The sequence below is a fragment of the Trichomycterus rosablanca genome, chromosome 15, assembly GCF_030014385.1.
Source record: "Trichomycterus rosablanca isolate fTriRos1 chromosome 15, fTriRos1.hap1, whole genome shotgun sequence".
NCBI classification, from domain to species: domain Eukaryota; kingdom Metazoa; phylum Chordata; class Actinopteri; order Siluriformes; family Trichomycteridae; genus Trichomycterus; species Trichomycterus rosablanca.
This window is the reverse complement of record NC_086002.1, coordinates 14,292,616-14,304,455: the sequence shown is the minus strand read 5'-3', so window position 1 is coordinate 14,304,455 and position 11,840 is coordinate 14,292,616. Positions and strand designations below refer to the sequence as shown.

The following is an 11,840-nucleotide window of genomic DNA, read 5'->3' as shown; positions in this document are numbered from 1 at the left end:
AATAACAATGGATTTATTTACACTACAAATGTTAAAACTCAACTGTCTTGTGAACAAAAGTTGCAAAAACAAGCGTGCATGGTTGAACATTGAATGTAAATGGCCTTTTGAGGTGCATCAGTGGCCACAGCATGGGTGACTTGCATACTTGTTAAGATACTATTAATCCTAAGGCATATACAGTATTGTGATTTTAGAGATATCTTTTCCTGGGAAGCAAGACAATGCTTCATTGACACAGTGCATGTGCTTGACCGGCCTGCCTGCAGTCCAGATCTGTCTCCTGTTGAAAATGTATGGCACATCACGAAGAGGAGAATCAAATAACAAAGATCACTGACTGTTGAGCTGCTAAGTCTTGTCTAAGTCTTGTATTAAGCAAGAATGGGCAAAAATTCCACTTGCAAAACTGCTACAATTATCCTTTGTTCCCAAACCATTACAAAGGGTTATTAATAGAAAAACTGAAGGAACACTGGTATCAAATACTAAATGTGTTTAAATTTATTAAATACAATGAAGTTGGTAGGTAAAAACACTGGAAATCTTTTAACTTTTTTCGGTTGAATTAAGGTTAAAGAGAATTAACAAATCACCAATTGTTTTTACAGCATAAAGAAAGTAAAAAGAATTCAATTTAGCCACACAGGTCTTTAGTTTAAGGTTTATCTAGTTATAGAGCTACTGACTTGGGCCAGTGATAGCTCAGTGGTTAAGGTACTGGACTAGTAAACAGAAGGTTGCCGGTTCGAGCCCCACCACCACCAAGTTGCCACTGTTGGGTCCCTGAGCAAGGCTCATCGTGTTCCACTCATTGTGTAAGTCGATTTGGATAAAAGCGTCTGCTGAAAATGTAAATGTAAATGTACTGACTTCATGCCCATGTAAAATACAAAAACATAATTCATTATATGAATTATAATAAATGTTTTAATGCCTATGACCCAGTATTACATTCTATGCCAATCTCACAATAATCCAGATTAATATTTTATCTTGACATTTGTGTCTAACTAATGTGCAATGTCACTATATAGACACCCCTTCTAATTACTGAGTACAAGTGTTTCACCCAAACTATTGCTAACAGTTGAATAGTCAATTATACACATTTTATTAACTTTGTGGCAATAAAAATAACGAGTTTTGTGGATTAACTGCAGAGTTCTTAACCTAAATAAACACCATTCACATAAACTTGAACATATATTTCCTTCCAGGCCTTTTTGTCTAAAGAGCTGACCTCACAGATATTCTATGACTTAATTATTTGAAATTCCAACAAACTCAGTTTGAAAGTGTAGTAAGGGCTGTAAAAGCCAGTGATGGCCACTGGTGGGTGGGTGGTTATGGAATACAATGCTGAACTAGTTTAACCCTGTCTGCTCCAGGGATGCGTATGATGGCTGACCCTGCGCTCTGACCCCAGCTTCTAAAATGAGCTGGGATATGCGAAAAAAGAATTTCGTTGTACTGTACACCTGTATATGTATATATGACAAAAAGGCATTCTATCCTATTTAACTGATGCAGAAAGTGAAGAAAATCAGGTCTGTTTTTTTGACACCTCCAGTTTTATTTAAGGGCACAAAACTGCATTAACAACTGCATTGTAGATTATCTCTATCAAATCAAATCACAAAACACAATCTGTCTATACCTGTTTAGTACCAGGGAGGTGGGATGTGGTAGAATTGTGACCTTTATAACGCCTGCTAAATACACGTCTTGCATAAACTGCATATATTGCACATATTGCAATACAACTGACACACACACACACACAATCTGACAGTTGTCAATAATAGCATTTAATATCCAAAGCAAATACTTCATCATAAAAACACGTTTATCATCAAATCGTTCCCAGTAACACTGACACTTTTTTAATTCTGAATAAGCATATATGAGAACATAACCTGTATCACTATGAAACTAAAAAAGGGGATTTAAAACCATAAACTGTGGCAAAGTTCTTTAACCATAATGCATTAAAGAGAAAACTAAACATCACTTACAATGACCCAGAACAAAATGCAGAAAAAATAAACCACCTAGCCATTTTATAGCTCTAAACCATACTCGTGATCATTCACACATTTATACTGACAGGCGAGTGAGAAAATAGAAGCCAAACAAAACTGAATGAAGTACAGCAAGTCAAAGTTCACTTTTCTCCCGATGCAGAGGAACACTTTCTTGAATCTCCTCGTCTGTTGTATGTCCTTCCTCCTGATTCTTCTGCTTACTCTTTTTCTTCTTCTTCTTGACTTTCTTGTCCTTCTTTTGGCCACGCTCACCATCTTTGCCCTTCTTTTTGCCCTTCTTTTTCTTTTTGTCTTCCGCTATGGCTGCAGTGTCTCCTTTTTTCCCAGCCCAGTTTTCCTGTAGACAAGCTTCACAGAGAATAAAAAAGGGAGGAACTTGTTAGAAAAAAGTTAAATCACTTCCAAGTGTTTTGTTTGTTTCGGTTTGTCTTAAATTTCCATCCTGGAATAAACATTTTGTGCCCAAATACTTTTGTGACCTTCTTGCTCTGTGTAGCACTAACATATACACTATATGCCCAAATGTATTTGGAGACATGACCATGAGCTTGTTGGGCATCCCTATGTGATCTTTGTGGCTATAACAGCCACTAATCTGAACAATTTTGAAGTATGACTGGGAATTTGTGCCCATTCAGTCAACAAAGCATTTGCATGGCTGGGCAACTGATGTTCTGTGAGGCGGAGCTCAGGGCTCTGTGCAGGCCAGTGGAGTTTCTTTAAACCAGTGGTCCCCAACCACAGGGCCGTGGACCGTTACCAAGAATGAATAATTAGAGATCACTACATTAGCAATAAAAACACTTTTTTACGGGTGTTATTGTTTCTAATCACTCCTAGGTGGGAGCAGAGTCTTGTTGCAGCGAAAAAAAACTTATTTGTAAGTAGTATAGTTATTCCATTTTATATCCTCCAGCCCCTGCCGGTCCGTGAAGTTATATCTTACATGAAACTGGTCTGTGGTGCAAAAAAGGTTGGGGACCACCGCTTTAAACCATTTTTTTATTCATTCTTTAAGGACCTTGCTTTGTGCACAATGGCACAGTCATGCTGGAACAGGAGGGGACCTTACCTAAACTCTTGCCTTTGGAGACATATAGTTCTTTTATACAACTGATTTATTACACTAGAAATGAGAAGAGATGTTTCAAAACCTTTGTCCATACAGTGTATGAATACAGAGAAGTAATGGAATCTAGGTCTTTACATCCACAACCACATCTGCTTTTCTTTAGAAATAATTCTTTATCAAAAATTAGATGGAGTTCAGTGGGATTTGCAGTGATCATCAGTTTCTTCTAGTGCAAATACATTCCACATAAACTACGAATGATTCCCAGAAAAGTGCCAACATAGTTTATAGTGGGTTTTAACCATTTATGGCTAAAATAATTTAATAATTTAATAGTATTTAAATGAATTTGTTATTGGTAATAAGTAATACAGAATGCCATTAGATATAAGTTTGTTCATCATTTTTGTTAAGATATAGATAGATGAAACCAAACCAATTATGGGTTATAATATCACTAACTTTGCTCAGTGGGATGCCAGTCCTTTTTGACCACAGACAAATAGCCAAAAGATCCGATTCCCAGCTGAACAGGTTCAACTGACTCACTTTAAAAGATTCTGTTTAATGTAAAGCGCAGGGGTGTTTGGTCAAACTTAAATGACAAGTTAAAGGGAAAACGACACATACACAGATCAGCCATAACATTTAAAACCACCTCCTTGTTTCTACACTCACTGTCCATTTTATCAGCTCCACTTTGTAGTTCTACAATTACTGACTGTAGTCCATCTGTTTCTCTGCATGCTTTGTTAGCCCCCTTTCATGCTGTTCTTCAATGGTCAGGACTCTCCCAGGACCACTACAGAGCAGGTATTATTTAGGTGGTGGATCATTCTCAGCACTGCAGTGACACTGACATGGTGGTGGTGTGTTAGTATGTGTTGTGCTGGTATGAGTGGATAAGGCACAGCAATGCTGCTGGAGTTTTTAAACACCTAAACAAGGAGGTGGTTTAATGTTATGGCTGATCGGTGTACAGTGCAAAACTGTACAAATACAGCCAAACAAGGCGTTACCAAATTCAACCACTGGATGTCAGTAGGACCACAGCATTATTTAAGAGATTCTGTACAGAGGAATGGTCTTAAATTCCATGTTATGTATTTTCCAAACTTAAATGATGTTATAAGTGAAGACATAGTACTGTTTTATTGGTCAAAAAGGTTGTACAAAGTATTAAATGCGAGTGTGTCTAATTGTGGCACATGTGGTTTTTTCTTAGATAAGCCTGTCACCAATTCAAGTTTGGATTTTTCTAACTTTGTTTACTTATTTTACCAGGGGTGCCAACAGTTGTGGAGGGGACCATGTATTAACAGTTAATCATGGACACACTTTAGGGCTTTTTGTATTAGATAATTTTACCCTGAGGGCCTGGCTTTGCTGATATAACTCATCTGACGATGGTCATGAATAATTATTGTCATTCTCTGCTCGATGTGAAAAGTGTTTCTTTGGACGTCTGTCCATGTTTTTCTCATTTGTTAAACAAAGAAACTGTATGTAACGTACATGTATCTTGTCCTTTTAGGACATGTTTCTCACACAGGAACATCGTGAGATCCTCGTCCTGGCTGCCTTTATACCAGTCTTCAATAACCTCCTCATACTGCTCAATCATCACATCACACTAGGACAGCGAAAAGAAAAAAGCATTATGCAGTTAACACACAACTGACCAAGAAGGGGTACATACAGGGTATCACAAAAGTGAGTACACCCCTCACATTTCTGCAGATATTTAAGTATATCTTTTCATGGGACAACACTGACAAAATGACACTTTGACACAATGAAAAGTAGTCTGTGTGCAGCTTATATAACAGTGTACATTTATTCTTCCCTCAAAATAACTCAATATACAGCCATTAATGTCTAAACCACCGGCAACAAAAGTGAGTACACCCCTTAGTGAAAGTTCCTGAAGTGTCAATATTTTGTGTGGCCACCATTATTTCCCAGAACTGCCTTAACTCTCCTGGGCATGGAGTTTACCAGAACTTCACAGGTTGCCACTGGAATGCTTTTCCACTCCTCCATGACGACATCACGGAGCTGGCGGATATTCAAGACTTTGCGCTCCTCCACCTTCCGCTTGAGGATGCCCCAAAGATGTTCTATTGGGTTTAGGTCTGGAGACATGCTTGGCCAGTCCATCACCTTTACCCTCAGCCTCTTCAATAAAGCAGTGGTCGTCTTAGAGGTGTGTTTGGGGTCATTATCATGCTGGAACACTGCCCTGCGACCCAGTTTCCGGAGGGAGGGGATCATGCTCTGCTTCAGTATTTCACAGTACATATTGGAGTTCATGTGTCCCTCAATGAAATGTAACTCCCCAACACCTGCTGCACTCATGCAGCCCCAGACCATGGCATTCCCACCACCATGCTTGACTGTAGGCATGACACACTTATCTTTGTACTCCTCACCTGATTGCCGCCACACATGCTTGAGACCATCTGAACCAAACAAATTAATCTTGGTCTCATCAGACCATAGGACATGGTTCCAGTAATCCATGTCCTTTGTTGACATGTCTTCAGCAAACTGTTTGCGGGCTTTCTTGTGTAGAGACTTCAGAAGAGGCTTCCTTCTGGGGTGACAGCCATGCAGACCAATTTGATGTAGTGTGCGGCGTATGGTCTGAGCACTGACAGGCTGACCCCCCACCTTTTCAATCTCTGCAGCAATGCTGACAGCACTCCTGCGCCTATTTTTCAAAGACAGCAGTTGGATGTGACGCTGAGCACGTGCACTCAGCTTCTTTGGACGACCAACGCGAGGTCTGTTCTGAGTGGACCCTGCTCTTTTAAAACGCTGGATGATCTTGGCCACTGTGCTGCAGCTCAGTTTCAGGGTGTTGGCAATCTTCTTGTAGCCTTGGCCATCTTCATGTAGCGCAACAATTCGTCTTTTAAGATCCTCAGAGAGTTCTTTGCCATGAGGTGCCATGTTGGAACTTTCAGTGACCAGTATGAGAGAGTGTGAGAGCTGTACTACTAAATTGAACACACCTGCTCCCTATGCACACCTGAGACCTAGTAACACTAACAAATCACATAACATTTTGGAGGGAAAATGACAAGCAGTGCTCAATTTGGACATTTAGGGGTGTAGTCTCTTAGGGGTGTACTCACTTTTGTTGCCGGTGGTTTAGACATGGCTATATATTGTTATAATGGCTGTATATTGAGTTATTTTGAGGGAAGAATAAATTTACACTGTTATATAAGCTGCACACAGACTACTTTTCATTGTGTCAAAGTGTCATTTTGTCAGTGTTGTCCCATGAAAAGATATACTTAAATATCTGCAGAAATGTGAGGGGTGTACTCACTTTTGTGATACACTGTATGTTTGGGGAAAACAACAGCCACAATCTTCACACAGTACTTTACATTGTTTAAAATAGTCAAAGCACAAGGGTAACACATTCATCTGTCATAATTTAGAGTAGTATCGTGGTTTGTTGGGGTTGCATCCAGAAAACTCCACAGCACCTCTTTTGTCACATTGACCATTATAATAAAACAAAGTCTAAGCTTTATTTATACATTATCAAAGTGAAAATACACTTTAAAATTATTATAATTTATTGAGTAATATCTGGTTTGGATTAATAACCAGCCCCAACTTGCTCAGGTACAACCAATCACCTTCCATATCATAACCTTTAGAATTAAACCGGAGGTTCCTTAAGGATTCCACAACTAGTCGTGAATGGTAACACAAAATCCACCAAGGTTCGAATGGTGCTTTTAAAAGATCTTGATTAAAGGCCATGATAATGTTGTGGAAAGGCACAAGGTAGAAGGACGGAAAAAAATTACTGGCTTCACTTATTGCTTGAAGTACCATTCAGAACATTATCAAAAAGTGGACAGTGTATGGCAGCATCAACACTGGCCAAGATTGGGCCATCCTTCCAGACTGGATGACTGAGCTAGGAGAATATCGATCTGGGAAGCTTCCAAGAGGCCAATGGCAACTACGAACAACTTTAAAGTTTGTATTGTCTTACACTTGAAGTGATGTAGAGACAGTACCTTTTAAATAATTTTCAGTATATTCCAAATATTTTTATATACTTCAAAATGATATACAAGATGCCCGGGTGGCTGAGATTCAAACTCAGATCTCAGCAGTGGTGGGCTAGCAAAACGAACTGCTGCACCACGCAAGCATGTTGTGCATTATTACATTGTAATATAAATGAAGTTTTAAATTTGCATGTAATAAAAAAAATTTTGGGCATCAGGTCAAATCAAAAGTAAAAATGCAAGTCTAAAAATTACCAAAGAAATTAAGCAATTAATATATTCATATATTTCTTATTCATAAAGCTGAGTTTAATTTAATGCAACTATTACCTAGATAACTGACAGGTGTTTACTATCAACAAAATAAATATGAAATTTGTGGATCAACATTTTTAACAGAAAGGATTTACATAAAAGGATTAACTGCATTTCATTTGATACGTACCTGTTTTTTGAGATCAGCTACCTCTGCACTCGTCTCATTCCACAGCTCATAAGGAATGTCCATGACGACCTTCACTCCCTTGTGGACCAGGTTATGCAAAGTAGAAAAGGTCTCAGACATACCCTTTGTGCAGAGAAATAAAACTGGAATTAAAACTTTACAGTAGTGGATTCTACAATTTAAAAAAATACCTATATGCTCAAAAGTATGTGGACGAAGTGTTGGGTGGAAAACTTCAAAGTGGGACAGTGGTCATCTTAGTGGGTAGAGATTTGGGATATCAATCAGAAGAAGTCAGTTCGAATCCAGGCTCTGCTTTGCAGCCACTGTTGGGCCCTTGAGCGAGGCCCTCAACCCTGTCTGTTCCAGGGGTGCTATACAATGGATGACCCTTTGCTCTGACCCCAGCTTCCAAGCCCACCACCATTGAGATATTAAGCTCTGCAGTTTGAATCTTAGTTGTGCTATGGATTGGCCAGCTGTCTTTACAGGCACTGCCTGAGGGAGGGATAGTGTGAATGGGATGCTCATTGCTGTTGCAACTGTGGGCTCTTGTTGAGGTGCCTGCATAAGGGATGGCTGATTCACTAATGGTAGTGTGTGACGCTTCTTATGAAATACTGATCTGCTCAAATGTACTGCAGGTAAAAAGCGATAAGAGAACTGTAAATTGGACAAACTGGACACGACTAGACTAAGAGAATGAGGGAGGAATGCAAAAAATACAATTCAGATAGTAACCGTGAAAAGAGATGTACAGGATGCCGCCTGCTGCACCAGTGTGCTTTCTAAGATAGATATCTAAAAATGGTGTTTCTCACCTTTGCAAAGCGATTGCTGCCATCTCTCTCTTTGTGTAGGTTGTAATGCAGGATCCGTGAACAGACACTCTCCATTACCTCAATAAAACGAATATCACTAAAACACAAAGCTGCCCAATCAGTTATTGTTCTTCAATACAATGGAACAAAAAATTTAACCACATTTGTTTTTTTGTTTATTTAAGATCATACAGAAATGTTTGGAACGTGTTTGCTAAATTTCTTAATCTTATTTTACCTCAAAAACCAACAAAACATATTCGACCAGGAACAAAATGTATTTTTTTGTGTATTTATAAATACAGGCATAATTAAAGAAAATAAAAAAATAATGGCGCAGTGGCCACACTTCAGCTCACAACTGCTAGGGATCTTGGGCTGTCGAGTTCAATTCCCAGACAGTGCTATCTACCTGGCCTGGTGCCGGCTTTGGCACAATTGGTTGTGCCTGGGGAAGAGGAGGTCTGGCAGTGTTTGAATGCCACTGTTTAAAATTGCGCTGTCTGTGAGTGCACTAATGGTGGATGATTTGCAAGGTGCTTAGCGTGTCTCTCTGTGTGATACAGCTCTTTGTGAGACTTCAGCACTGTAAAAGTGGTAAAAAGATGTGGCCGGCCGACTGCAGGTGTCAGATGGGTAGTTTACTGCTGCCGTGGGTGGTGGGGCCAGCAGGCAGGAATTGGATTTTGGAAACAACCAGACTGTAATATTAAAAAAATAGGAAAAATGTTTAAATAAAAAAGTTACTACCTTGTTCATAACCTGTACCTGGCAATTACATGTTTATAACAGTAAGAAATAATATGCTATTTGCAGCAGTGGGATCTAATTTTGGCCTATTCCTCCAGGCAAACAGTCATTCATTTTAAAGGCTATAAAAGACCATCCAGTGGATAGAAATAAGTCCCATATAATGATGCTCCCAACCCACTGTAAGTATGGCATTCTTGGAATCATAGTCAAGTCAAGTCAAGTCAACTTTATTTATATAGCGCTTTTTACAATATACATTGTCTCAAAGCAACTTTACAAAATCCAGGACCAACAGATACAAATCATAGGAATCATAGGTACAACACTTTTTTTTTACAAAAATAATAAGCTGAATAAGCACTCAGATGGTGCAGTGGTCTAAAGCCACCACTATTGAGATCCTAATCTGTCCAATTCGAACCTCAGCTGTGCTATGGACTGGTCAGGCGCCCAGGCGAGCACGATTGGCTGTGACTAACGAAAGGGGAAATGTTAAATGGGTTGTTCATTGCTACTGCTGCAATTGTGTTCTCTGCTGGTTGGTCAAGGCTCCTGCACAAGAGATGGTTGATTCATGCATAGTAGTGAGTGACTCTGCTCTCTTCGAGTTCCCATTTGTGGCAGGTGAAAAGAAGCAGTCAGTGACGTGTGTCAGGACGTGATAGTCTGTGGCAAATGAATTGTACTGACAGGGATGGTTAAGGTGTTTGTATATTGTGTTGGCTCTTAAAATAAGGTGTCTAAAAACTTTCTTCCCCTATTCCCTTTTATATAACATAACTTTTTACTACTGACAGTCAAAATATCACTGTTTAATGTGAAGTGAATGTATAAATAATCAAAAGGGGTATACACATACTTGTGGCCATATATTGTATATTAAATAAAAACGAAAGTAGCTGAATATTTGTTTTCCCCACACCATTTTTATTTGCAGGACGAATAAAAGGACAACTTTTCACTCACGATTTCACATATTTGATTGGTGGTGTGCCTTTATCGTCCAGGAAACGGTAGTTTGTCTCAATCACCTCCTTTGTTTTGCCAGTTTCATCAAAGGCAGACTTCATCTCTATGCTCAAAAACTTACAGACTGAAAATGAACAGAAGTTATTAATGCACAGAAACTTACAGGGCAGATATAAATAACCCATGCTTTCTGTAATAAGAGGAAGTACTTGTCCTGATAACTACACTCTGGTCCCACTTCTGCTTTCTGATAACAGTCCTGACACGGTTTTATAACTTATAAATCCTTGTAGCATCTACAATGTGTAAGACATCTTTTTTCCCCTCATCTAAACCTGACAAGGTAAAAACAGACTAAAACAGATGAACCACACCTCAAAATTTTTATTTATTTAAAAAAAAATAGGATTTATTGAAGAGCTAAATGACTTTGGCACTGCCTCACAAATGAAAGTTTGAGTATTCCTTATTCCCCTTGCACAGCGGTCCCCAACATTTTTTGCAGCACGAACCGGTTTCATACAAGATATCATTTCACGGACCGGCGGGGACTGGAGGATTTAAAATAGAATAACAATAATAGAATGGAAAATCAGTGTGAATCCTGATCTTTTTCGATGCAACGAGACGCTGCTCCCACCTAATGGTGATTGGAGACAATAACACCCAAAGAGTTTTGAAAATTTCATTGCTCTTGTAGCGATCTCTAATTATTTATTCTTTCTGTGCGGCCCGGTAATAAATGACCCACCGGTATATCGTTCCCGAGACATCGGTACCGGTCCGCAGCCCGGTGGTTGGGGACCACTGCCCTAGCATACCCTGCTTACTCTTTTTCTAAACAAATACCAAAATAAAAGACCTGTGCAATAATTTAGAATTTATACACTAATTCATATTTGTATGTTAATATTTGAGTATGTTAAATAAATGAACATGAATAAAACCAATTTAATGATAACATTTACTTCATCTGAACACCCACCCCACCTGATAATAATAATATAGTAATTATTGTTATTAATTATTAAGTAAATGAATGTTTCTTTTTTGTCCCTAAACTGACCATATAATTGTGGTACTAATTCTGGTCAGAAATTGAAATTATTATTGTTATTATTATTATTAATATTATTAAAGGCGTTATCATGCAGCCACTGATAGTCTCATCTCCTCTGCTCTTAGAATGATCGTTTAACAGTTAGATACTTTTAAACCCGGTCCTCTATTACACACTAAATGTATAAACAGTTCATTATTTAATAAAACGTAGGTTTAACAGAGCAGTAATAACACATTATTCGAACCCACCTTCACATTTATTCGGTAAATGCACCCATTCACCGTCGTGGCTTCGAGCCATTAGCGCACTTAGGCAAAATAAAGCCATTAAAATAAGCAAATTCATTTTAAACTGCGCGTTTCCAAAGGTAATTTTATAAAGACAAAATAACAATAAACAAAAATAACGGTGTTACCGCTTGCTTTTAACCATTATTTATTTCCAAAGCTATTACTTCCGTGGTAGACACCAACAAACGGAACCCTGCTACAAAATGGACCAATAAAGAGCGACGAAGTGGCAACGGAGAACCAATAAAATTGCAGGAGGCGCTGAACGCTGCACGCACAGAAGAGGTCAAAAGTTTACGTACACCTGTAAAGCTCATGGTTAATGTCAATTATTTC

General features: G+C 38.7%; 1 protein-coding gene across 1 annotated transcript; it reads right to left on the bottom strand.

The window, feature by feature from the left end:
• Positions 1-1,555: 1,555 nt before the first annotated feature.
• Positions 1,556-11,702, bottom strand: cnpy3 (canopy FGF signaling regulator 3). The gene is made up of 6 exons (XM_063009777.1): positions 11,463-11,702; positions 10,149-10,275; positions 8,430-8,526; positions 7,609-7,731; positions 4,636-4,753; positions 1,556-2,396 (listed from the first exon to the last, which is right to left on the bottom strand). Exons 1-6 carry the CDS (start codon positions 11,557-11,559, stop codon positions 2,161-2,163), a joined length of 798 nt encoding a protein of 265 aa, XP_062865847.1. The 5' UTR covers positions 11,560-11,702; the 3' UTR covers positions 1,556-2,160.
• Between the last annotated feature and the right edge of the window lie 138 nt (positions 11,703-11,840).